This window comes from Mustela lutreola, chromosome 6 (assembly GCF_030435805.1).
Source record: "Mustela lutreola isolate mMusLut2 chromosome 6, mMusLut2.pri, whole genome shotgun sequence".
Taxonomy (NCBI): domain Eukaryota; kingdom Metazoa; phylum Chordata; class Mammalia; order Carnivora; family Mustelidae; genus Mustela; species Mustela lutreola.
The window spans coordinates 122951623-122977271 of NC_081295.1; the positions used below are offsets into that span (position 1 = coordinate 122951623).

The window sequence follows — 25649 nt, forward strand, 5'->3', positions numbered from 1 at the left end:
GGGAGGACAGAGATGAGCGTTACAGAGAGGCTGACCTGAGCCGGGAGGGGCGGACACCGCCGGGCGGAAGTGTCTGGCTTGGGCCGCCTTGGTTACCGCGTTCTCCGCCCCTCGCTACGTCATCGCTCTGAGCCGGCTCTCCATTGCCCGCGCGGGCGCCGCCCGAGACCGTGGGACACCCCCCCGGGTTACCGCCCCCTCAGGTAAGGTCTTCTCCTTCTCACCCTTCGCCCCTTTATTCCGAGCTCCTTCTCTTCTTCCCCTTTTGGTTGCTCTGAGAGCGCTGCGCGGGTTTCACTGCCTCCTGTGCCGTTTGGACCCCGCGGTTGTTATACCCCCAGCGGGGGTAGGGGGTGTCTAATGCCATCATCTTGGCGGCGGAAGGGGTGCTTCCCCTTTCCCGGGCCACTTGGTTCCTCAGCGCTGGTGGCCGTGATTGCTGGAGAGAAGAGGGAATGCTGATTGATCCCGACGAGCGGGGGCTTGGACAGCAGCCTGGTTTAAGCAAGGGGTAGGGAGAGGCAAAAGACAGGAGTAGGTAGGCCTGGAGGGGTGCGGTTGGGTACTTTGTGGACGGCGTGTGAACCCTGGGCGGTGACAGTGGAGAAAGATGTCTTGGGCCCTGCCCCTGAACCAGGAGCCACCATGTTGGTGATACCCCCCGGACTGAGCGAGGAGGAGGAGGCTCTGCAGAAGAAATTCAACAAACTCAAGAAAAAGGTGAGGGAGTGTGTGGAGGCGTGGCCCAACCTTTCACAGACTCTACACTCTTGAGAACACCTGGGGTGAGTGTGAGGGGTTGGGGGGGGCGGTTCTTCCAGCTGATACCTGAAGACATATCTCCTCTTAGTGTAGTCTCATAGTTGGGCTTTTCCCCAAGTCTTGGTGTGTACCTTCTCTTCTGTGCATTCTGCCATGCAGCTGTCTTCCTTTTCCGTGGCTTTTAGTACCACCGAACGGGTGGTAGTCTCCAGGTTTGTTTTTTCACTTCTACCCAGTCTGTTAGTGATAGCCCCCAGGTACCCAGTGTTGCAGCTGTCATCTTCCTATCTACTCTAATTTAGTTCCTTTTCTTGATCTTCCAAATAGGAGTGACCACAGTCAGTTCTCCCAGGTGTTTGGAATCAAAATCTCATCTCTGACTTCTCCACTTTTTGCATAGTCAAATATTTGCCAAGTCTTCTTGATTCTTCCTTTGAAGTAATTTCTTTAGTTTATTTTTTCCTGTGTATTTCATAGATCAAGTTTTTGCTGACACTCATGTAGACTGCTGAATGGTTTCTCAAGAAGTTTCTCAGTGTTTTTTGAACAGATTTCCTTCATTCTTATTCAAATGAACTACTGAAAACAGAAAACTCTGCCTCTTTTTTTCTCAAAACCCGTAAGTGATTTTTCATTGTCTATAAACCAAAGCCTTATCTTGGCATCCCTTTCTTGTCAAATAGAACTATTCACTAGTCCCAAAATGTGCATTCCCAAAGCCTTCTTATTTCTGCATCTTTGCCATTCTGTTTTCTTTGCATCCCTTTTCTTTCCATCTGTTTTGCGTAGATTGTACCCAGGGACCAGTTTAATAGCCATTTGGTGTCAGATAACCTTACTTGGTTTCAGCTACAAGCAGTCTGCATCTCTTATAATCATTCTTGATAATTGTCTCTAATCATCTTGTTTCTCAGGCTTCTGGAGGGGAGAAACCATGTCTCATACTTTTGCATCCCTCTGTTACAAAGTTATGGTGTGTTCTTGTTAAACATACAGGGGATGGATGGATGCAGCCCCTGAGAAAGGCACGTAGGCGTATACTTACTTGCAGCTTGTATCTTGGGGCTCTGGTCCGTGGCTGAAATCCTTGTCTTCAACTTCAAAACCCTGGAAAGCCTTTGGATACCCTGGTTTGGTAGATTAAGTATTGCTGGTTTTGTAGATGATCCAGTGGACCATGTGTGAGAGGTAGGGCTGCCTCAGCATACCACTCCAGGGACACCATTTTTACTGTTTCCTGAGAAAGGTGTCCCCTGGAGTGAGGTGCCCAGGGACCTTGGGAGCGGACTAGGCCAGGGACTGGCCCTTACCAATTCCTTTCTTCTCACTCTTATTCCCAGAAAAAGGCATTGCTGGCTCTGAAGAAGCAAAGTAGTAGCAGCACAGCCAGCCAAGGTGGTGTGAAACGCTGTGAGTGACAGGGGAAATGGGGATAGACTGGAAGTGGGCATCATGGGGCAGACATCTCCCACAGCTTGGCCAAAATAATGCCTCCTTCCCTCACCACTCCAGCACTGTCAGAGCAGCCTGTGGTGGACACAGCCACAGCAACAGAGCAGGCAAAGCAGCTGGTGAAGTCAGGAGCCATCAGTGCCATCAAAGCCGAGACCAAGAACTCGGGCTTCAAACGTTCTCGAACCCTAGAGGGGAAGTTAAAGGTGAGCAAAAGCAAAATGATTGTTCAGGGGACCCTTGACTTCAGAGGGCATGTTTCCAAGTTGGAATGGAGGTAAAATGGGGGAAAATAATGTCAATTTAGTCATGGATAAGTTGTCATACAGGTCTGAACTTCAGATTTCTTATCTGTAGTGAAGACACTGGCTGACTTTTCCGTTTTCCGTATTACACATTCTGTGGCTTTAATTTATCACATATTCAAGCTTCTGAGTTTTGTCATTCTGAGGAGTTGAACAGGTCAAAGATGTCAGTAGGTTCAAGAAACATTCAGATTAGCTACATACTCTAAGTATATGTTAGGTCATTCATGAAAAATACATAATCAAATAAGAAATGCACAAAGGAATTAAAGGAGAAGAAAGAGTAGAGAGGAAACCAAGAAGAGGGTGAGGGAAGAGGAACCCCTCTGTCGCACAGTTAGGCTGCCTCCTGCTCTCACACTGAAGTAGATCTCTACAATCTTCCCAGGATCCTGAGAAGGGGCCAGTCCCCACTTTCCAGCCATTCCAAAGGAGCATATCTGCCGATGACGATCTGCAGGAGGTATGGTTCCTGGTTCTCTGTCCCAGGGGGCCTAGGGAATGAGGAAGATGAGAGACCCACATATTTGGGGTCACATGCCAGCAACGAGGACTCATCTTAAATGTCCTTGTGTTTTTTTTTTTTGCAGTCATCCAGACGCCCCCAGAGGAAATCTCTGTATGAGAGGTTAGAGAGCTAGAGAGACAACTGGGTCCCAATTGGAGGAGTGGGAGAGGGTTGATTGCCTGGACCCTTGGGAGGTTTCGGGCTGGGGTGGAAGGAACTGGGACTGCAGAGAGTGTGTTACATCTCCACAGGGTCTGGGAAGTTGAGGTAAAGACCCCCTTTGATCCTCACTGTCTGTGTCTCCCCAGTTTTGTGTCTTCCAGTGATCGGCTTCGGGAACTGGGGCCAGATGGGGAAGAGGCAGAGGGCCCAGGGGCTGGTGATGGTCCCCCTCGAAGCTTTGACTGGGGCTTTGAAGAACGTGGTGGTGCCCGCTCCTCAGCCTCTCCTCCCCGAAGCCGCAGCCGGGACCACAGTCGTGAGCGGAACCGGGACAGAGACCGAGATCGGGAACGGGATCGAGACCGTGATCGGGACAGGGACCGCGATCGGGACAGGGACCGTGATCGGGAAAGGGACCGCGATTGGGACAGGGACCGTGATCGAGAACGAGAGGGCCCTTTCCGCAGTGAGTGATCTGGGCTGGTGGGAAAAGTGAAAGGGTTTAGGCGGGTCCTACTAAAGTGGCCTCTTAAAGCAGAGGCTGAGATGGGTTGCATCTTGTGACTGTGACTCCTGATCCCACAGGGTCGGATTCGTTTCCTGAACGCAGGGCCCCTCGGAAGGGGAATACTCTCTATGTATATGGAGAGGACATGACGCCCACCCTTCTCCGTGGGGCCTTCGCTCCCTTTGGAAACATCATTGACCTCTCCATGGACCCACCCAGAAAGTAAGGATGAGGGAGGTTGATAAGTCCTGGGAGCACCTGGGTTTGATTGAGAACACCAGCCTGTCCCCAGCGGCTTCTGAGGACTGGGTTTGGTTGGGTCCACGAGAGCCCATAGGCCCTCTACTGACCCTATTTTCTCTCATCCCAGCTGTGCCTTCGTCACCTATGAAAAGATGGAGTCAGCAGATCAGGCCGTCGCTGAGGTTGGGACTTCCTCATGTTTTCTCTTTAAAATACTGAGAGCCAGGAGGAGATCATTTCCTATTGACAGATAAAGTCTCTTCCTAGTCACACAAGAAGCGTTGTATTCTCAGATCCTCACTCAGTCTATTTCTAGGGTGACAGCTGTTGGAATGCCTCCCTTGCTTTGTCTGCAATGTTTCCCCCCATCCTTTGCCTCCTCCCCTCTTCTGCCCCAGCTCAATGGGACCCAGGTGGAGTCCGTACAGCTCAAAGTCAGCATTGCCCGCAAACAGCCCATGCTGGACGCTGCCACTGGCAAGTCTGTCTGGGGCTCCCTCGGTAAGAACAGATTCTTCCTCCTTCATCCTATTCCCCACAGCTCACTCCTTCCGTTTGTTCCCCTGCATGTCCCATGATCCCATGGAAGTGATAGAGGCCTGGATCTGTGTGGAGGCTGTGGGAATGGGAATGAGAATTGTCAGGCCTTCTGTCAGTTAGAGGTAGGAGTGGACAGAAAGAAAAGGATTGAGACAACTCCCAAAGCAGTAACTGGAACAGTGAAGAAAGTAGAATTAAGGGAGGTTGGTGCAGAAGATGAGCATGTCACATAGCTTTGTTCATTTTGAGATGGAGTGTGGTTGGTTTTATAAAATAAGCATTTGAAATTAGAGATCTGGAACTTAACTTGGGTGTTAAGTGAGGAATGAAAATACGGATTAGAGTTCTCTGTATCACAGAGTGGCTGCAAAATGGAAGTATAAGTGTACAGAAGAATTACCAGTCCTGGGCGTGGGGAATATTCAGGAAGCAGCCATTAAAGCCAGAGGATACAACCTTTGGGAGAAGGGGTGTGATCAGCAGTGTCAGGGTACAAAGATACGAGAGAATGGAGGCTGGTTTGGGGGGAGTCAGTCTAGCCCCAGAATGGCAGGAATAGAATCCTTGGAGAAGGGGTGAAGAGAGGGACACGTCTGCATAGAGAGGAAAAAGAAAGGGAGGGAACAGCTTGAGGCCAGAGGAAGATTGCTTTGGGTCAAAGCCACACCCAGAATGGTTCTCCCATTGGGGCCATTAGCATTTCTTAGTTTAGTGCAAATAGCCCACTGTACCTGTTGGCTTTTCTAGCACAGGAGTAGGCAGAAAGGGGTGTTCAGAGCAAGAGTGGCCCTCCAGACGAAAGGAGGGAACAAGAAACAACTAGCATGTCAACAGAGGCCTACGGAGATTTTCTAATGACTTAACATCGTTCATTTGTCTCAGTAATAACATCTGGGATGGTTCTAAGAACTTAAGTTATCTGCATGGGCCACAGTAGCAGGATATGCTCCTTGCCACCGGATGGGTTGGTAGCCCCTGAGGAGGCTAAAGGGAGCCAGGCCATCCTGGCCACCAGAGGGCAGCATTGAAATTGGGCTTCCAAGGGCCAGCAGCCAGGAGGGAGCTGGTCAGACTCGAGTTGTGGCCTCAGTAGTGCTCAGATGCAGTGCTACAAACCTTAACCAATCTTTTCCTCCTTCCCTAGCTGTCCAGAACAGCCCTAAGGGTTGCCACCGGGACAAGAGGACCCAGATTGTCTACAGCGATGATGTCTACAAGGAAAACCTTGTGGATGGCTTCTAGGGAATGGAGCTGGATTCCGTGTGCCTCATCTGCATCAGCACTGGTCTCAGTAAAACACTGAGGTGGAAGCTCACACATCTTCCTCAGCCTCTGGTTTTTCAGCACTTGGGATGGGGCTTGAGCCTTTAAAAACGGCTGTTAGATTTTATCTCAGTTGTAACACATGGCCAGTGCACGGTCCCCTCTCCCTTCCCCCAAAAGGATCTTGAACACAGGTATTGTCGCATCTGTTTTAATTTGATCTCATACCCCTTTCCAGCAGGAAAGCCCTCACAGAAAATCCAAATCCTCATCTTTGAGTTTGTCCTTGAGCCAGGGCAGCACTTGGAAGAGGTTGACGTGAAAGTCTCGGGCATGCGTCGGCACCTCCTGCCACCGCTTCTGGTTTTTACAAACATCCACGACGCCCCAGCTGATCACACCAATCTGGAGAAGGGGATGCCACAGATCATTTGATAGAGTTCCTTCCTGATCCCAGGAAGCTCAGCAATTCCCAGTTACATCTGAGTTGACCTAGAAGAATTAGACTAGGGACCCAGCTCAGTCCTGGTCTCTCCAGCACACAGGCCAGACACAGGGCCTTAGCCGGCCATTTCAAGGTACAGTTGTAGGAGGCAGGCTTTGCCCTCCTCTTTCCAGCCACACCTCTGGAGCTTTCCTGCTTCAGGGCCCATGCTGACCACTTGGCACCTCCCTACAGACAGGAGAGGAGAAACTCACTTGAATGAAGCGGTTCCTCTTGTGAATAATCAGGGGACCGCCAGAATCACCTACAGGGGAAGAAAAGCTGTAGGAAAAGTGGTTCTTGGGCTTCAGAAACATGCAGCACGACGGAAGGACCTTCTCTTACCTTTGCAAGTATTGGGGTCAGCGTAGGGATCCACCCCTCCAGTGCAAAGGAACCTAGGGGTAACCACCTCAGAGATGTCTTTGACTTTTTCGTAGCCTGGGGCGAATCGAGCATCTCTCTCACAGCTGGCTTTCTATAGGTGAGGAGAAAGCGGTGTTAGATAGAGCATGCTCAGGAAGAAAGGGAGCCTAGAAGACCTGCTTAGAATCCCATCCTCACCTTGTCCCCATTCTTGATGTAGACCTCCTTCCGAACCAGCATCTTCTTGCTGTCTTTGAGTAACTCTGACACAAACATAGCTTTGATATCCTTTGCGGGGAGCAGCTCTTGCACTGGACAGATAGACAGACTGGGTCATTTTCGTTCTTCCTTCTCCCTATCCTCTCCCTATTGCTTTTGTCACTCAGCAAATGTTCTTCAGCCCTTTCCTCTGAGCTAGGGACCAGGCTGGACATCATCTGCTCCCACAGCTCCCCGCCATGCCCCACTTGCTACTTGGTACCACTCCCTTGTGCTACTCTTCCTAAATGTCTTACTCTGTTGCTGGCAAGTGGTTGACAGTGGAAGCCTCAGAGCTTGATTTGTTCTCTCAGTGCAAGGGATACAGATGGGCCTGTTAAAGAGAGATGGGGAAACTCAGGGATAGCACATTGGACCTGGCCTAGGCCTGCAGCACCCCCGTGCCTGAACTTTTCTACTCAGCGTTCCAGAGTACTCACCTGACAGTCTGGTCATATGTCAGCTTCTGCCGGAGCTTGATAAGGGCCACATCATAGTCATAAAATTCATTAATGCCTTTTTCTTTTTTCCTGTTGATGCTATAGTCGGGATGAAATAGGACTTCCTCTATGTCCAAATCCTGCCTCCTCCCTCCTAAGGTAGGAGAATATGTCAGGGCATCCCGTGTCCGCCTAACTCAACTCTGCCCACCCTCAAGTTGTCCAGTGTGCCAGGAGGAAGCTGCTGTGAGGACAGGGGGAGTGGGCTCGCTGCATCCTTACCCACGCTGACCTTGATCGAGTGTGCCTCATCATGCACTGTGAAACAGTGTGCTGCCGTCAGCACGAAGTACTCAGACACCACGGCCCCCATGCAGCTCTCATGTCCTTTCGAAGGGCGCTGGGGACAGAATGGCAGAGGCGAAAGCTCAACTTCCACAAACCCCGCAATCTAACAGGAACATCTGGCCCTTCCCCTGCCCTCATTCCACCCTGACTTCACCTCCCGTGAGTCTCCGCAACCAGGAAGCTATGCTTACGGTGACAGAGATCTTGGCCTGCCACGGTTGCTTGTGGTAATCAGTGCCTGCCTTGTGCTCCCAAACCATCCCACAGAGCCCCAGCGTCCGGGTCTCATCTAGAAAGAAAGGAACATGTGCTGAAAATCGTGATGCTTCATTTCCAGATGGCAGCAGCCTTTGTGGGAGGGGCATCTATACGTTTATGAGGCGCAGAGGCCCATAAGGAAGGGGAAGATGAGGGCATTTGTTTCCTAACACTGTGAGCAAGGAACCATGGTGGTAGAAAAGGACTTGGAACTAAGAGGTGGGAGACCTGGCAGCTTTTAGGTCTAACTCCAGCTAGTTTGCTGTCCCTAGGCTGTTCTCGGCCTCTTTCCCCACATGTAAAATGACAGACTTGAGGAAGCTCTCTGATGTCAGTCAGAGCTCTGTGATTCTAAGATTAGGAAGTGCATAGTGCCAGGAGACAAGAATGTGACAGAGAAGGAGCAGTGAGAGCCTTCCAAACTGCCAGGGCTTCAGGAGGACAGGCAGTATGAGTGACCTTGGGGGACCTGGGGAGTTTCCTGACCTCTTTACACCCTTCCGATATCTTCCTACCAAGCATTTGGATGAAAACATCTTCCAGGTTTTCCATGTCCTTGACTTTGAATACGTGTTGTTCTTTATCCTTCTTGGAAGCCAAAGCATTGATGTTCTCTTGGTTCACCAGAGGCCCAACCCCAAACACATAGATATCTGAGGGAGAATAAGGGAGGGTGAGTGTCCAGGACCTGGGGACAGGAGCTGAGAAAGCAAGGTACGGGATCCTGGGCAGTAAAACTCACCCAGGTAATCCTCCCGTAGGTTTTTGCGATCCCTCCCAATGTTCAGGAAGTCCCGGATCTCATGAATGACAGAGACTGGGTCCCCACCCATGTTGTGCAAACCTGTAGAAGAGATGGCCCATGAAGGTGGGAGGCAAGTAAAGAAGAGGGTCAAGGAAAGAAAACTGGAAGTAGTGACACATGGCTAGGTAGGCAGGTTGAGGGGATGGAAGTGACATATCACAAAGAGGCCTAAGAAGGGGTTCCTCCTTGTAAAGGGTCACAGGAGAGATCAACATGGTTGGGGCCCCGAGCAGCACTCAGGGCCCCAACCACAAGTCCAGTGTTATGTGTAGACCAAATGGCCACACGCTGGTACGAAAGGGTCAGGAGTCCAGGGCAGGAGAAGGGTCCCTTCTGACCATCAGTCATGAGGATGATGACATGGCGGGTACGGTTCCAGCTTTCAAGGGCCCTATTCGCTGGCCAGCTCATCATGTTGTATACTTCCTGGAGGGCCTTCTTGGTGTTAGTCCCTCCCTTATGCTTGTGATCTGTGGAAAGGGAAGAAATCACCTTGCCTGGCCTTCTAAGTCATCTGTGAACCCTAGAGGCCTATCAACAACTGAAATCCCACATCTTTCAGCTTTTTGAACTGTCACCCCAGTGAATTCCCTTTAGCCACAAAGTGACTTCCGCCCCCAATAGGTCCCCAATTACCCATATTCCCCAATGATGAGCCTGCCTGCTCTCCGACCATAGTACAAAGTAGTTTACCCTGCCTTCCCATGTGATCTTACCACTCCTTCCCCACAACAACCCTGAATCTTTTGACCTGACTCCAGAGTAAACCACCCCCAACCACTCCCTTCCCTGACTTCTGACCTTCATAGCTGATTTTGTTGAGTGTCCTTGTGACCCAGTCTGCATCACTGCTGTTTTCATCTCTCACTTTGACCCAAACTTTGGGGTCTGTGGCATATGTCACTAGACCGTATTTTGGCTTTACCCCATAACTTGCCACCTGTGGGTTAGGGGAGCAAGGGGTCATGGCATTGAAAGAATATTGTGGTTGGGAGAGGTGGGCAGCTTCTCTGGGACAGAGAAAATTATAATCAGAAACTCAGGGCTGATTGATCATCCTGAGTTTCAGCTTGGTAATTGGGTTAAAGGTCAACAAACTGCTTCAAGTAAAAGGGAAGAAGGACAGAATAGGATCGGAGGTTTCTGGGACGCTGTGGCTCAGAGGCCTGGAAACATCAGGAAACTAGTCCTGGCAGGGCAGTGAGTTCATATTCAGGGCAGAGGGGGCTTCACCTTCTCAATGAAGTCTCTGAGACAGTTCTTGGCCCTTGTGAAGTTGCCGATCCCAATGCTGTCTGATCCATCCAGCACCAGATAGATGTTCATGGAGCCCGAGGGGTCCAGGACAATCTTCCTCTTCTTTTGTTCCCCTGGGTGCCACCAGAGAAACTCAGGCTCCAGCATGCATGATTCTCCTGCCTCCTCTTCATCCTCCCCCAGTTCCCTGCCTCCCTCCCTTCTCTGCCTCCAAACCTGGGCTGTGCCCATCCTCAGCATCAACTCCTTCTATGGTCTCTGTCAGGGAAGACAGGAAGGCTTCTGCTACCTCTTCAGGAGTGTCATACATGAAGGAGTCTGGGAGAGGTCAGAAATCAGGTCAAATGTTAGGAAGGGTCAGAGACACATTGGCCAGAGTGAGCGGATGGTGGGGTTCTGGAGCCAGAAGGGCTCAGTAGTGAGGAATTTCTATGGGCAGGTTTAGAAGAGAGGAAGGAGCTGGGCTGTGTTACGGGTAGGAGACAGTGCTCTGGTATACGGACATGAGGATGAAAGGGCAGGATCTGAACCTGAGGGCGTGGATCAAGGGTCACCTTGGCAAGAAGGCTCTGTTCCACTCCAAGAGCCCCCTTCCTGGCATGTTCGCCTCTGGGAGCCACGCAGGGTGAGTCCCCTGCTGCAGTAGTAGGTGACACTGTCTTCAAGGCGGTACTGGCTGCCCACCTTCCTTGTGCCAATGGGGATGCCAGGATTGGGGCAGTACCCCGCTGCAGACATGTGAGACATAGAGGTGAGGACCAAAACCTGAGGCCCGGATGGCACAATAGAGCACAAGAGTTGTGGGGCCAGTTCTTCAGGGTGGAACATGGTCAGGGAGGGGACACCATCACCAGGGAAGGGGATGTTTCTCACCTCCATTGTCACAGATGGCCGTTTGTCCATCCCACCGACCATTTGCTTGGCAGGTGCGGTTGGCGGAGCCCCGGAGAGTATAGCCATCATAGCAGTGGAAAGAGATCTCATCACTCAAATTGTAGTAGGGGGCCCGGGGCCAGTATTCCCCATTCTCAAACTCCTGTGGTCTTGGGCAGCGAATTGCTTTGTGGGAGGGGGACAAGTAGAAATTACTGAAAAGGAAGGGCTTCTCTTGAGAGTATCCCTTCTGGACTAACGGACCCTGTCACAGAGAAAAAATGCCTGTTTGGTCCCACAGAACCAGCGGCTACCCTCAACCCAAGCTTCTTGCTCCCCATTTCTGAGTGTTCTTTTCACTGCCGGGGTGCCCGGCACAGGGCAAATGCTCAGTGAAGATTCACACCCTTCCTTCTCCCTCCTTCCCTGCTTCAGCCCTAAACAGCTCCTGCACTTGCTCAGCTCCCCCTGAGTTCCCCCTGTTTGACCTCAACACAATTCTAATTGCATCCTAGCCTGACGCTTGGCCACCACCTGCTTCACCCCTCCATTGCCCCGTACCCACCCTCACTGCCCTCCAACCTCTGCATTCTGCCTTCTTGACAATCTTTTGGTCTTGGGTCTGCAGGGCACTCCAGGACCCCGTGGATCTGCAGGTGCGGGCCTGCACAGGGTATGGGTAGAAGCCAGAAGGACACACGTACTCCAGTGCCTGGCCCTTCTTGAGAAGATTGAAGAAGCCACCTTTGATCTCTACTCCCTCCAGAGAGCAGGAGCTTTGGGGCCTGACCCCAGGCAATGGCGTTGTACTCCCACCTAAAGAGAAAGGCTAATGAGCCCAGCCTCACAAGGCCAAGGAGGGGTGTTGGGGGTAGCAGGAAGGGGGGGTGGTGACCCTCTCTTACCTCCAGACAAGAGACCCAGCACCAAGGGTATCAGGCAGAGTTGGGGGCTAAGATTGCTCCCCATGGCGATGGAAGGCAGGAGAGAATCTGGGGTTGGGGGCAAGATGGCCTATCCCAGCTTGTGCTGCCTGTCTGCTTGGCTCACTCTCCTCACTGAAACTTCAGACCTGGGCCTGATCACAGTCTCTTCCCCTGCCCCCCACAACCTCCAGCCTTTTATGCAATCTGCGTCCTGGCACTTGTGGCCACCCCGCCCATCTGACCCACACCACTTTCCGGAATATCCAAGAGGGAGGGCCCCACTGAGCTGCCAGTCAAGGAAATAGAAACTGCATAAGCCCTGCCCTTTGCAGCCCGTGATCCAGGACTGAACCCTTCCTTCAGTGCCTCCTCTCAGCCCAGGTCCTCCCCAGAGAGCCCAGACCGCCTGCCCCCTTAGGCATGAGAAATAAAGGCTGCCTCACTCCCTGTTGACTCTGTTGTGGGGCAGAGTCCAGTCACTGTTTGTCCAGCCGGGTCTGTGACCTGCCTCCTGGCGGTTCCTGGAATCATTCTGGCCTTCCTCAACCCCTGGCCAGCCCCCAGGTAGAGGCACAGACGGATGAGGAAATCCTCGATTTTTATTAATTTCATAACTGGGAAGTTCCACATGAGAGTGAAAGGAAAGTGAGTCCAGTAAGGCGGGGAGTGTGCTCCCAGGGATTCCCCAGCTTGGAAGTGCTGCACAGGACGGGGTTGGAGCTGGGAGCACAGGTGAGTCACGGGGTCTGAGAGTGGAAGTTCAAGAGTAGGAGACAAGACAGATGGCAGGTGCTGGCAGGACAACAGAGGAATCAGTGGCCACAATTAGAGGGGCAAAAAGTTCAAGATCCCCTCCAAGTGCTGCCTCAGCCAGGGCTGCTGGCGAAAGAGACTGATGTGAAAATCTCGTGGTATCTTGCCTTTGGGGGCCCTTTGGCGGGAGTTTTTATTGTTCTTGCCACAGGGGTTGTAGAGACCCCAACTCACTAGACCGACCTGGAAGAGAGAGAGAACGGGGTGGGAAGCTATCACAGCCCCAGCTCCAAGCCTCAACCTCCCCAGTTCCTTCAAAGGCCTCCTTCATCTTCCTGCAAGGCGAAGACCCTTCTCTTCTCACCTGAAAAAACCTGTGTCTCCGTTCCAAGAAAACTGCTCCCCCAGATTCTCCTGTCAGAAAAGGAGGGACACGAAACTGTCATCCAGACTCTCCTTCTTCTCCCATGTCATCAGCGCCATGCATGCTGGCCACGGGGACAGCTGTGGTCTTTCTATCAGGAATTCAGGAGTGGGAATGGGAGGGACTCACCCTTGCAGGGATTGTCATCATTCTCAGTCCCACTGCATAAGAACTGGTCTGTCACCACCTCTCTGACATCCTTCAAGTCAGGGAATGTGATTTTATCTTGGGAGACGGCCTCAATACAGCTTGTCCACTGCAACAGGGGCAGAGCAGGACAGAAGGATGAAATGAGTTGTCCCAGGGGCCAGCAGGCAGATGCTAGGCCAGGAGGAGGGGTGACACAGGGTCAGATGGAGAAAGCAGCCAGAGCTGGAGGAGGAAGGGACAAAGAGAGACCTTTGGAGAGAGCCACAGGGGTCCCATCCTCCCACGACATCCCAGACCTGAGATCCTCACCTCTGTCCCTGTCTTGAGGTTAATGTTCATTTTTTTCCCACTCAAGGCCACAAAATGAGCAGGAATGCTCAGTTTGTTCAGAAGTTCACTTTCTGCATTCAAGGAGAAAGGGATGTGGTGCTGGTCCCCTTACCCAACATCCAGACTCCAGACTGGAGGCTGTAGCACAGTCCAGGTCATCTCTCCTAAGCCCTGGTCCCAGTTCCTCGTGTGCCCTGAGCCCCAGCACTCACCATGGTCTCGGCAGGTGCTGCCTGGGGGTCTCCGCAGAGCCAGATTGGCCTCCACCGTGCAGGGGAGGCAAATGGGCCTGAGGAGAAGGACAAGGGTCACATGGGCCCGTCCTCGGTGTCCCCTCCTGTGGGACTCCCAGAGCACTCTCCCCCAGAGGACGCCCTCTCATTCCAGACTCTAGCACCTGGCATGGGTAGACATCTTCACTTTCTCTGCCAGCTTCAACAGGGCAATGTCATCACCGTAGAACTCTCGGATCCCCTGATCCTTCTTGGCAAAGACGTCAAACCCCGAGGAGATCACCACCTTATCTATACTGAAGTCTTTGCCCCACTGGGACTTAGGATCCCCTGGGAACAATATGGCAGATTAGGCTGGGCCAGGGCTCCTGAAGGTGCCAGGGGCTAGGGGCCAATGGTGAGAGCTCTGACCACAGGGTCGGGAACCTGGTGTGGCCTTACCCACACTGACCCTCCACAGAGAGCTGTTCTCAGCATTGCGGAAGCAGTGAGCAGCCGTCAGGACCCACTGGTCTGAGATGAGAGTCCCCCGGCAGGTCTCCTGGCCCTTAGGCTGCAGGAAAAGAGGTGATATTCAGGGACTGCTATGTCTCTGGACCCTGGCCTCTTCCATCTCTGGGTCCAAGCCCCCTCCCTCCTTCCTGGTACCTTAATAGTGACATGCCACGGTGTCCTTTCCTGGACAGAGGCATTGGCTGACATGTTGCCCACCCCACAGATGGTGTGTGTGAGCTGGGAAACATCTGTAGGTGTGGGAACAGAGGTGTGAGCAGCGCTGTGAGCAGGTTCCCAGCCTGGGCCCCTGGCTGGCTCCATACCACCCATGTCACTCTGAAGAGGGCAAAGCTCCTCACCCAGCATGTGCTCAAAGACCTGGTACAGAGCCTCTGTGTCCTGCAGAATGAAGGCGTGTCTCTCACCATCCTTCTTGGACCCCAGCTCATTCAGTTCTCTCCAGTCCACATCCAGCTTGCCCACCCCAATGGCATAGATGTCTGATGGGGAGAAGGAAATCACCAGAATCTTATGGCTAAGGGGCTACCCTGTGAGACAGGAAACTATTATTTGGAACTCACTGGATCCTACAAAGCCCTAATTGAGTGGGACTCCCCCCCCCAACCTCCTATCTGACCTTATTTCCTGCCACTCCTCACCCTTCTCTCCATTCCATAGAGCCTCCTTGAAGTCCCTCAGATTTGCAAGCATGCTCCCACCCCAGGCCTTTTGCACACGCCACGCATTTGCCTGGCCCACTGCTTCCCAGACTGCCCACATGGCTCACTTTCTTATCTTTTTAAGTCACGACTCAAATGTCACCATCCCAGCGAGGCCTTCCCTGGGCTCCTTGTCTAAAACCACAGTGCCTCAGCCAATTCCATTTCCTCTCTGCTACATTTTATACCCTCCATTTGGCATGGGGCCCTCTCCACCACCCCCTACACGGTCCTTATTTACCTTGTTTAATGCCCAGAGTGGGTAGAATTGTGTCCCTCAAAAGGATATGTTCAAGTCTTAACCCCCAGTACCTGTGAAGCTAAACTTATTTGGAAACAGGGTCTTGGCTCATACCTTGATCTTGGACTTCCAGCCTCCTGAATGGGATAGCATAAGTTTCTGTTGTGTTAGGCCACCCAAGTTTGTATAATCTGTTGCACCATCCCTAGGAAACTAATACATTGCTCCTCTGGAAAGACAACCCCAGCGACACATTTTTGTCTGTTTTGTTCACAACGGTATCCTTAGAATGTGCCCAGGAGGGACCTTCTAAGTACATTTATAAGGCTGAATAAAGAGCTAATGAGTGTACATAGAGGCAAAACTTCAGATCTGGTTCCTCTGTAAGGTGTAGGCTCCGAGAGAGGGGCCTGGAGCCCCCTCTTGCCACTGGAGACCCAGGGCCCACACAACCATCCCTACCCCGCCTCCAAGCAAGCATGGGTGCCAGTCAGATCTGCCCTGGAGTGACCGCAGAGTCCAGTCTTCTCCCATGCTTTGCACCCCTCATGGCCGTTTTTTTGGCTCCCAGGGGACCCTGGCTGGTGTGTAAAGAGCAAGATGCTCAGACAGACTGAAAGACAAGGCTTTCCTCAGGTAGCAGTGTCGCCCTGGGCTGGCCAGAAGCAGTCACTGTGGAATCTGGACAGTTAGGTCCCAAGTGTTTTCTGCGACTGTCTTTTCAGTTTCTGCTTCTTTTTAGTAAGGTGTTTTTAAGCATTTAACCCGAACCCAGTGATGCCAAGAAGTTAAAGAGGAGCATTTGGCCTTCACCTTCCCTAGGCCAGAGTTTTAAAGAAGAATCCACTTGCCCCCGAGGGGCAGGTGGGGTTGGGGGCATGAAGAGAGGCCCCAAGGGGAAAGTGAAACTTGGAGGCTGAAAAGCAACTGCCCTCGCTTGTCAGGAACACTTCCGTCTAAAATTCTCTTCTGGTCAAAGGTCAATGCAATCTGTGTTTAGTCTGAACAAGAGAAATTGTTCCTTTCAAGGCTGCAACTGCCAAAATCTCAGTTGGTTATCTGTACCGTTAAAGGAGGAAACACCAGGGACAGTCCCTACAAGTAATCCAGGCCCTTCCTCCCTGGAGAAGTTCAAGGGCGCGATGATGGCAGCAGCCGCTCACATACACTGTCCATACATTGTTCCTCTGTTGCAGGAAACATCTAGGCATTTGAGGTGGATTCTAGCACCATCCCCTCCAGCAAAGGCAGAAGCCGCCCGGGGGCCACAGCCAACCAAAGAAATCAAGGCTGCAACCACGGGGGCCGTTTGATTCCAGACTCTTCAGCCTGACTCTCAGCAGCCTTCACACAGAATGACACAGCTTGTGTCCTCGCTGGAAATGAAGGCAAGCTCCCTGCGCCCCTCCCCCACGCCCCCTGCAGGGGCAGCAGAGCTGGCAGCTAAGCCTCACCCAGATAGTCGCTCCTCTGCTGGTTAATGTTCAGGATCTCTTTGATATTGTCCACAGCCAGCTTGGGAGAGCCACCCATGTTAGACTTTCCTAGAACGGAGGAAAAAGAATTGTCCATCAGCTCTGGACAGGACTGCCCTCAGCCCCAGAGGAGGGGCAGGTATTCAGCTTTGGGAACCTTCACAATTAACCCTTTCCACATGAGTTTCAAGATGTTATTTACTGGGCAACCCTCTTGGACCCCCTCCCTCTTTGGGAGCTAGGTACCCTATCAATTTAAAAAACTTTACTATTGCTCAACAGACCTTGGTTTGCTGCCCCCCCAAAAAAGGTGGAGGGGAAGATATGTTATTTACTGAAATTCTCTACATGCCAAGTGCCATGCCAGGAATGTAATAAACTTCATCTCATTTTAACTCTCATGAATCCTCAGGTAGTGTGGGTATCTGCATTTTATAGGCAAGAAAACCAAGTCCGAAGGCGCTACGCGGTTTGGACACAATGGAGAAATAAATAGCCCAGCTCCACCCCTCAGTCCATCTGTCCATCCCTGCGCCTTGACGCGCCTGCTTCAAAGCCACCCCGCCCCATCTAGCGGACTCTAGGCAACCTCCCACCTAGTAACAATTGCTGGTATCTGTAATCACAAAGCACTTTTACACAAACTGCTTCAACTGCTCTGCATAAAAATTGTGGAAGGAAAGGCGGACAGCTGCAATTATCACCACCATTGCTGTCCTCCCATCGACGGCATCAACACTCCCTCTACTTTACAGATTAGAAACCGAGGCCCAGAGTGGCAGAGGGAGAACCAGCGTGCAGGCCTTCCGACGCCACACGGTGCTCCTTCCACTGTGCCAGACTCACTCGCGGAGGCGACGGCACCCACCGTCTGTCAGGAGGATGATGGCGTGTCGGATTTCCTGCCAGGCCGCCGTCTTCATTCCGAGGCGTTGCATCTGGTTATTCATCATGATATGGACGCTATTTAAAGCTGCATAGGTGTTTGTCCCGGTCCCATTTTCATGGTCTGGAGTATGTGAAGAGGAAGGACTCTCTTAGAAACATCCCACCTACCACCTGACGGAAGGAGCCACTCTATTCTCCCAACCATTGGAAATGCTTTTATCAACTGGCTTGATACATTCAGACCTTCGCTATCTAGACAGAGATTTGGCATCGCTGTCTTTTCCCTTAGAAATGCTCATTGCAGGGGTGTGGCAACGAGCCCCGCAGAGGTCCAGGTTCGAACCTGCAATAAACAACCCTTGCTGATTGGCTTTGACTCACGTCTCTGGTGGTCTTTTAAGGTGGGGGTAATATTCAATTGGCATTTCACCCACATGGCTTAGTTAAGTGTCTGACTCTTGATTTTGGCTCAGATCGTGATTCGGGGTCCTGGGATGGAGCCCCATGTAGGGCTCCACGCTCAGCCAGGAGTCTACTTGGGATTCTCTTTCCCTCTCCTTTTGCCCCTTCTCCCCCTTCCTCTGTCTCTCTCTCTCTCAAATTAATAAATAAATCTTTTTTTAAAAGAAAAAATGCTCATTGCCTGTCCCCACTGATGGCCACTCGAAAGCCTCAAGATTCAAAGATGGGGTTCCCAAAGAACTCGGGTTGTTGCATCCACCAGCTATCTCCCACCCAGGCAGCTTGACCATAGCATGGGGAGACTACCATGGTGAGCCAAGAAAGCCAGCCCACATACATCTGGCATCAGGAAGGAGTCATAGACCCGCATGACGCATTTGGACATGTAACATGATAGAGTGAGCCATGAGCTGGTAGGAGCTGGGACTCCCCCACCAGGAACCTGAGCCCCAGAGCTCTGGGACTAGAATACCACCAAAGGCTTCTCTCTCCCTCTCTCTCTCTAAAGTGTCCAGAATCTCTTTGCAGGTACAGAGAGCTCATCTTCCCCCCATCCCCTCCCCACGCCCGCCTCATCACCTTCATTTGACGACACCCATACCTTTATAGTTGACATTGTTCAGACTGTTGATCACTTCAGTCACATCCCGGGAGTTGTCATACAGAACAGACATGATGACTTTGGGATTGGATGCAAAGGTGATGATGGCGACGCTAACATTGATCTCAAAGCTGAATATCTGTGAAGGACAAGGTAGAGGCAGCATGAGAGGCCTTTAAACCAAAGGCAAGAGGGTAAGAGAGCAGGCCAAAGGCCCCAGAGGAGGCAGAGAGCCTGGGCCACTTGCTAAGACACTGCTGCTTGCGGGAGCCAGGAGGCTGACATCCGCTGACCATGTCCTCCCTGTGATAGGCCTCTCGCTCCTCACTGCACCCTCACATCAATTCTGTGAGAGGGTGAGATGGTCCCTCTTTTATAGATGAGGACATTGAGGCTTGTTGCCTTGCCTCAGACCACACCACCGGTACGAGGCAGAGGTTGAATTCAAACCTGTCCACACGAACCTGAGGCACTTCTCTAACTGCTATGGCTTGCAGCCTCAAGGCTTAGTGGTTACTATAAGTCTTAAGGAGAACAAGGAGCACAAAAATGGCCTTCTTTAAAATGTAGCTGGGGGCACCTTGGGGGCTCAGTGGTTAAGCGTCTGCCTTCGGCTCAGGTCATGATCCCAGGGTCCCGGGATCGAGCCCTGCATCAGGCTCCCTGCTTCTCCCTCTCCTGCTTGTGATCTCTCTCTCTGTCAAATAAATAAAATCTTTAAAATAAATAAAAATTTAAAATATAGCTAGGAAGAAAACATGTGTCTATGGAAACTATTGTGAAAAGCATAATTACCAAGCAAAGTGCTGGCAAGTGATTTAAACTAGTGGCTTCCAAACTCTCCTGTTCATGCTTCACGTCAGAAAAACATTCTGGGCATACAGCTCAATATCGGTGCATATATTTATAAAAACCCACTGGGATTTATAAAGTGCATCACTATTCAAATATATTATACACCTTTTAAACACAAAAAATTGGAATTTTTGAAGGAAAGTATTAATTATTAAGTTATTGATTTAATTTAAACTAAAATTATTCAACAAGGATACCAGTACTTATCTACCACACCCCAGAGGGTTATTTTGTGTATCCTTCTGTGGAGACCGTCCTTTTAGATGATGAGCGCCTAGGAAACAGGACCTCAGGAACAGAATAGGACCTTGTTCATTCTTTGGTATCTCCCAGCACCCAGCACCCAGCACAGGGCCTAACACACAGAAGGTGCTCCAGCAGTGTTTGTGGGTGAAAAATACGATCCCGTAAATTGAATCCATGATTCCTGCATGACATGCAATAATCTGGGAGGACTTTTTGGAGGAGGTAAGCTATGAGTGGGATTCGGAGGAAGGGAAGGAACCAAGGACAGACAAGGGTGTAGGAAGGCATCCTCTGTGCACAGAATCCTATTTTCGGACCCTGTCCACCATGAGAATGGCACTCTTCTTGAAGATCTGAAAGTCGCCTTCTGACACACTCTGGGAGGCATCCAGGAGCAGGTAGAGGTTCAGGTGGCCAGAGCGCTGGATTTGGATTTTACGGCCCAGGCTTTCTGGGAGAAATGTGCAAAGGGCAGATTCACATCTTGACCTCCCACCTGCTCTCTTACCATGGGGTAGGGCTTCCCTGCCTCCCCTCCAGTCAGCTCAGCCCCACTGAGCCTTCCCGAAGCTCTCAGCACCTTCTGGGAAGTCTGCTTCTCCCCATGCCAGGCCCCGCACCCTGCTGCCCCCACCTCAAGCACTTACTTGTTTTCTTCTGGGTGGGATTGGTGGCTCCAAGCAGGTGGGAGAACGAGGCGCCCATGGCGGGGCCCACATCCTCGGGAAAGTCATAGGAGTAGGGCTCTGTGGGAATAGTCGTTGGGGTCATCCAGGGTCAGGGGTAGGGTGCCCAGGATTCTCTGGAGGGTCAAGGTGGCTGGCTACTCACGGCGGCATATGGGCTCTGTTCCGCTCCAGGCCCCATTGGCCTGGCACTCCCGCTCCGCAGACCCCGTCAGCACCAGATTCGAGGAGCAGCGGTAGCTGACTTTGTCTCCAAGGCCAAAGCGGGACCCCGTCCTCACAGCGCCCACTGAGATGCCTGGGTTGGGGCAGTGACCAGCTGCAAGTCAACAAGGGAAGACAGCAGTGAGCAGGGACGCCCCTCCTCAGCCTTTCTGCCCTGCTCACCTGCCCTCTCCCTTTTCCTTCTCTCCAGACCCGTGGAGCCTCTGCAGGTCATTTGACCTCCCCCTAGGGAGATACCACACCCCCTGTGTCCTAAGAGTGTGGGTGGCACATCTTTAGCAGGGCAAAGTGTTTAGAACTCATTGCCCTGGGGTGCCAGTTAAAGTGTCCCAGAGCCAACCTGCGGCCTCAGCCTGCATCCATCCCAGAGCCCCAGGGAGGACGCTGACTGAGGAACCCAGACTGAAAATATGGATAATTCCTTAATTTCCATATCGCTGGGGTGACAATTGGGAAACTGCCAGTCTCTACTAAAACTAAATGCATCCCGGGGGCCTGGGTGGCTCAGTCGGTTAAGCGTCCAACTCTTGATTTCAGCTCAGGTCATGATCTCAGGATTGGGAGATTGAGTCCTGCTCCAGGCTTGTGCTGGGCATGGAGCCTGCTTAAGATGCTCTCTCGCTGGGTTCCTGCGTCGCTCCATTGGTTAAGAATCTGCCTGAAGGCAGAATAGAGATTGAGCCCCACATTGGGCTCCCTGCTCAGCGGGGAGTCTGCTTCTCCCTCTCCCTCTTCCTGCCACTCCCCATGCTTATACTCTCTCACTCTCTTTGTCAAATAAGTAAAATCTTAAAAAAAATAAATAAAGAAAGAAGTTCTCTCTTTCTTCCCCATCCCCCGTTCACTCTCTAAAAAATAAATAAAATTGAAAAAAAAAACCCCACCTAAATGTATGACAACCTGTTCCACTCCTAGACAACATGTTCAAGGGAGGCAAATTCATATGTGCACTAATAATTTCATACATGGACATTCAAAGGGCTTTACTCATAATAGCTCCAAACTGGAAAGAACCTAACCGCCCACCTAGAAGAGAACCCATAAATAAATTGCAATCTATTTCTATAATAAAACTACACAGCAAAAAAAATAACATGGACACCTGGGCGGTACAGTTGGTAGTTGAGATCTGACTCTTGGTTTTGGCTCAGATGGTGATCTTAGGCTTGTGGGATCGAGCCCAGTGTCAGGCTCTGCCCTCAGCCGGGAGACCTGAGTCTACTTAGGACTCTCTCTGCCCCCCCATGGCTCTTTCTCTAAAATCAATAAATCTTAAAAATGAATAAACTTCCTGCTACCCAGGACCACATGAGTAAATCTCACAGGCAGAATGGTGAGTAAAGGAAGCCAGCCGTGGGACAGTCATGAAGATGAGTAGGAAAACGACTGGCTGGGCTGCGGGGGGACGGGATGGTCCTCCCATCTCATGGACTCCGTGTCTTCTGTATTATGGGTTCTGAACTATCATCCAGGAAGCTCCTATAACCCAGGGACTCCTAGGAGTCCCACTCCTATCACGCAGAGCCCCTCACCATTGACAGGGCAGTGATAACTATGACAATCTCCAGGGACTCTTCGAGATGCTTACTAATGTCAACTCAATCCCACAGCAACTCCACGAAGTGGCCAGTCTTACTATTTCTATTTGAGATGGGGAAATTGAGGCATCATAGAGGGGCACCTGGATGGCTCAGTCAGTTAAGCATCCACCTTCAGCTCCGGTCATGATCCTGGGATCCTGGAATCAAGCCCCGAGACGGGCTCCCTACTCAGCGGGAAACCTGATTCTCCCTCTCCCTCCCCCTCTCCCTCTGCTCATGCTCACTCTCTCTCATTATCTCTCTTGCTTGCTCTCTCTCTCAAAAGTAAATAAATAAAATCTTAAAAAAGAGAGAGATAGAAAATTTGAGGCATATAGAGATTAAATAACCTTCCCAAAGGCTGCCAAAGTCTGAGTAGCTTGGACCCCCGCTGGCTGCAGAGGTGAGGGACTGGAGCACAGCGTTAGGTCACTCTCTCTCTCAGCACGTTGTCCCTACAATAGCCCACTGGGTCTGGAAACCTATCTTGCTTTGAGGCATTTGGAAAAGCTGGACAGAGTGCATGGAGCCTTTATGTTAGATCTAAAGCTTAGTGCCAGCTGCCTCTGCTGGGGTCCCTGCAGCTGGGTGATGTGTGACCTGTAGACCTCAGTTTACCAAAATCCAGGAATATCATTTTGACATCAGAGACCCAGGCCCCTGTCCCCACAGAGGCACCCTGGGCATGCATCTGACTCCGAGGTACCTGGGAGACCCCAGCCCCTATTCAGCTGGGGGCAGGGCACTCACCCCCATTGTCACACACAGCTGTCTCCCCATCCCACATGCCATTGGGGCGACACTGCCGCACAGGAGAGCCCCGCAGGGTGAAGCCGTCCTCACACTGGAAGCTCAGGTTGCCACCCACGGGGTGGGACGCCAGCCGAGGGCTGAACATGCCATTCTCAAAGGAGACTGGAGCTGGGCAGCGAACACCTGGAGGGAAAGAAGGGGAGGAGAATATGGGGATGGATGGAAGACACCTGGGCTGGGCTTGGAGGCGTGGGAATCTCCAACTAGTGGTCCAAATATTGGGCTGTTGCGTGTGAAATTGCTGCTTGTGGCAGCTGGTTGAATATTGGCAATGTCACATGGTTCAGCCTAATAGACTGGTAACCACTTCTCTCAGCTCCCCAAGGGCCATGGCCACCCCAGCCCCTCCCCTGCGGTCCTCAGGGGCCCCGTGAGTGGACTATTAGAGGGGTAACATCAGGCACAACAGGAGACCCCTTTGAACAGTCGGAATTCTGAAATCCATTGTTAAGTATTAAAAAATCACACTGAGGGGCACCTGGGTGGCTCAGCGGGTTGAGCCTCTGCCTTGAGCTCAGGTCATGATCTCAGGGTCCTGGGATCAAGCCCCGCATCAGGCTCTCTGCTCAGCAGGGAGCCTGCTTCCTCATCTCTCTCTGCCTGCTGCTCTGCCTACCTGTGATCTGTCTCTCTCTCTCTCTCAGTGTCAAATAAATAAATAAAATCTTTTTAAAAAGAAAGAAAGAAAGAAAATTGTTAGCTACTATGAAGGAATCCACTGTACTCCTAGTGAATCACTAATAACCTTCTCTCACTTATGGAGGAACAGTTTGAAAAAAAAAAAAATCACCCTGAGAATTCCAATCATCCCCATCAAAGCCTTCTTCCAGTGCCTTGGTATGGACAAGGAACAATGTTCTACTCTTTTGAGAAGCTCTGTGGAAGAGCGGCTTTTGCTGTGGGGTAAGCCCCATCCGGAGCCGGTCCTAAGCAGAGGCTCTGGAGTAGGTGGCCCCACCCCGAGCCAGGCCCTTGGTGAGCCTCACGTTTGCAGGCTGCCTTCGTTAGCTCCTTGGATCCCAGGGTCTGCCACCGCCCGTTGCTGTTGCACAGTCGGGAGGCTGGAACTGGGTAGTAGCCCATCGGACAGGAGTAGGTGAGGACACTCCCAGGGGCCCAGCCATGGCTAAGGGTGAAAGTGCCACCGGAGATATTCACATTCTGAGGGCAGGAGGGAGCCTCTGCAGCCAAGCCTGTGAGCATGGGACACAACACAGAAATGCGGAAAAGATGAGAACAGAAAAGCAAGAGCAATTGTCATTTTCAAGTGGGAACTCGATGTGGCCAGCACCGGCCTCTTATGCGAACCTCAGCATTCCCCTCCCCAGCTCCTACCTGGGTACAGGGGCAACAGGCAAAGCAAAGCCATCAGTGGGTCCATGGTGTCCACCTTGGGGCAGAGTGGCAGAGAGCCGGCAGAGCGAAAAGGTCATCTGACTTCCCCGAAACCCTGAGCTGACTCAGCAGCTGATTGGTTTGCTGCCAGAGAAGGAAAACCAGGGAGTGGCAAGGGGACTGTGCTTTTTTTTCTTTCTTTTCTTTTCTTTTTCTTTTTTTTTTTTTTTAGATTTAATTTATTTCAGAGAGAGAGAGAGAGCATGAGCAGGGAAAGGGGCACAGGGAAAGGAAGAAGCAGACCACTCACCGACACCACCCCCTCCCCCACCCCCCACCCCCACAGCAGAGATCCCAACTCGGGGCTCAATCCTAGGACCCTGGGATCATGACCGGAGCCAAAGGCCGACGCTTCACAGACTGAGCTCCACCAGGCGCCAGGGGGGCTGTGCTCTTGGCAGGAAAAAATAATCAGGGATTGGGGACTGAGCTGGGAGGACAAAGCCCTTGCCCATCTCCCTAATCCCAACATAGCCTGCTCAGTTGATCTGCACCATGGACTTGACAGATCACTCTCAGCCTCCATCCCCCTCCCCCCCACACATGCCCTTGCTCGAATAGTCTAAAGGACACAAACCCTCAAACCATCCACGATATTGCAAAATCGTTTATTTAAGTCTCAGGTTTCTCTTAGGTGTTGCCAAGTGGCCTCTTGAGAGAGGCCTGCAATAGTCTTTTCTTATGGAACATAAACCTCCAAGAGACTGAGGCTAATTTTCTTAGAAATTCTTGCTATAGGGGAAGAACCACAATCTTTTTATTCCTTGTAACACTTCCGCAGCAAGAATCTAGAGATAAAAATGAAATCAACATTTAGTTTTTGGAGACTAGAAAATGTTTAAAACACTTTTACGGAAAGTCCAGTAGAAAAAATTCCCAACCCATAAAATAAATAAGCCTGGGATTGGTTACTCAAAAGAACAAAAGTATTTTGCAATTTTGGACATGCTTTTATTTTTTTATTTTTCTCCTTCTTTTTTTAAAATTCAAATCAATTAATTAACATATAGTGTGTTACTAATTTCAAACGTAGAATTCAGTGCTCATTACATCACATGCCCTCCTTAAGGCCCATCACCCAGTTCCCCCACCTCTCTCCCTTCTGGCAACCCTGTTTGTTTCCTATGATTAAGAGTCTCTTATGGTTTGTCTCCCTCTCTAGTTTCATCTGGTTATATTTTCCCCTCCCTTCCCCTATGTTCTTCTGTTTTGTTTCTTAAATTCCACATATGAGGGGCACCTGGATGGCTCAGTCATTAAGTGTCTGTCTTCATTCAGCTCAGGTCATGATCCCAGGACCCTGGGATTGAGCCTTGTGAT

General features: G+C 51.3%; 3 protein-coding genes across 4 annotated transcripts; 1 reads left to right on the forward strand and 2 right to left on the reverse strand.

Annotated features, from left to right (window-relative positions):
• The first annotated feature begins 45 nt into the window (after positions 1 to 45).
• Positions 46 to 7412, forward strand: NELFE (negative elongation factor complex member E). Its single transcript, XM_059178852.1, has 11 exons — positions 46 to 203; positions 638 to 720; positions 2103 to 2172; positions 2275 to 2420; positions 2908 to 2982; positions 3110 to 3147; positions 3336 to 3655; positions 3775 to 3919; positions 4068 to 4122; positions 4339 to 4441; positions 5625 to 7412. The coding sequence occupies exons 2-11, from the start codon at positions 646 to 648 to the stop codon at positions 5720 to 5722; spliced, it is 1125 nt and encodes a 374-aa protein (XP_059034835.1). The 5' UTR covers positions 46 to 203; positions 638 to 645; the 3' UTR covers positions 5723 to 7412.
• CFB (complement factor B) lies at positions 5939 to 11877 on the reverse strand. Its single transcript, XM_059178839.1, has 18 exons — positions 11738 to 11877; positions 11415 to 11648; positions 10833 to 11018; positions 10514 to 10687; positions 10176 to 10277; positions 9936 to 10072; positions 9504 to 9642; positions 9041 to 9172; positions 8640 to 8741; positions 8413 to 8550; positions 7831 to 7928; positions 7574 to 7691; positions 7292 to 7445; positions 7109 to 7185; positions 6792 to 6904; positions 6573 to 6705; positions 6443 to 6492; positions 5939 to 6148 (listed from the first exon to the last, which is right to left on the reverse strand). The coding sequence occupies exons 1-18, from the start codon at positions 11799 to 11801 to the stop codon at positions 5993 to 5995; spliced, it is 2307 nt and encodes a 768-aa protein (XP_059034822.1). The 5' UTR covers positions 11802 to 11877; the 3' UTR covers positions 5939 to 5992.
• Positions 11878 to 12339: 462 nt separating this feature from the next.
• Positions 12340 to 24413, reverse strand: C2 (complement C2). Of its 2 annotated transcripts, XM_059178840.1 has the most exons (18): positions 24270 to 24413; positions 23921 to 24127; positions 22872 to 23057; positions 20462 to 20635; positions 20278 to 20376; positions 19948 to 20081; positions 18530 to 18668; positions 17447 to 17587; positions 16558 to 16647; positions 14503 to 14643; positions 14297 to 14391; positions 14090 to 14201; positions 13813 to 13978; positions 13628 to 13704; positions 13395 to 13486; positions 13065 to 13191; positions 12876 to 12925; positions 12340 to 12754 (listed from the first exon to the last, which is right to left on the reverse strand). In XM_059178840.1, the coding sequence occupies exons 1-18, from the start codon at positions 24313 to 24315 to the stop codon at positions 12584 to 12586; spliced, it is 2247 nt and encodes a 748-aa protein (XP_059034823.1). In that variant the 5' UTR covers positions 24316 to 24413; the 3' UTR covers positions 12340 to 12583. The 2 variants fall into 2 exon arrangements, with proteins under 2 accessions (XP_059034823.1, XP_059034825.1); XM_059178842.1 differs by lacking the exons at positions 19948 to 20081; positions 22872 to 23057; positions 23921 to 24127; positions 24270 to 24413 and having other exon boundaries at positions 20462 to 20630.
• Positions 24414 to 25649: the final 1236 nt, after the last annotated feature.

Bases quoted from the DNA above. Each gene is read 5' to 3' on its own strand.
- NELFE (XM_059178852.1), top strand. From the start codon at position 646: ATGTTGGTGATACCCCCCGGACTGAGCGAGGAGGAGGAGGCTCTGCAG. The intron at 2,421-2,907 runs GTGAGCAAAAGC...CAATCTTCCCAG, and splicing joins CCCTAGAGGGGAAGTTAAAG to GATCCTGAGAAGGGGCCAGT. The intron at 2,983-3,109 runs GTATGGTTCCTG...TTTTTTTTGCAG, and splicing joins CCGATGACGATCTGCAGGAG to TCATCCAGACGCCCCCAGAG.
- CFB (XM_059178839.1), bottom strand. From the start codon at position 11,801: ATGGGGAGCAATCTTAGCCCCCAACTCTGCCTGATACCCTTGGTGCTG. The intron at 10,688-10,832 runs GTGAGAAACATC...ACATGTCTGCAG, and splicing joins GGCCATCTGTGACAATGGAG to CGGGGTACTGCCCCAATCCT. The intron at 6,905-7,108 runs GTAAGACATTTA...CTATCTGTCCAG, and splicing joins AACCACTTGCCAGCAACAGA to TGCAAGAGCTGCTCCCCGCA.
- C2 (XM_059178840.1), bottom strand. From the start codon at position 24,315: ATGGACCCACTGATGGCTTTGCTTTGCCTGTTGCCCCTGTACCCAG. The intron at 20,377-20,461 runs GTGAGTAGCCAG...CTATTCCCACAG, and splicing joins AACAGAGCCCATATGCCGCC to AGCCCTACTCCTATGACTTT. The intron at 13,192-13,394 runs GTGAGGATCTCA...CCCCTGTTGCAG, and splicing joins ACCTCAAGACAGGGACAGAG to TGGACAAGCTGTATTGAGGC.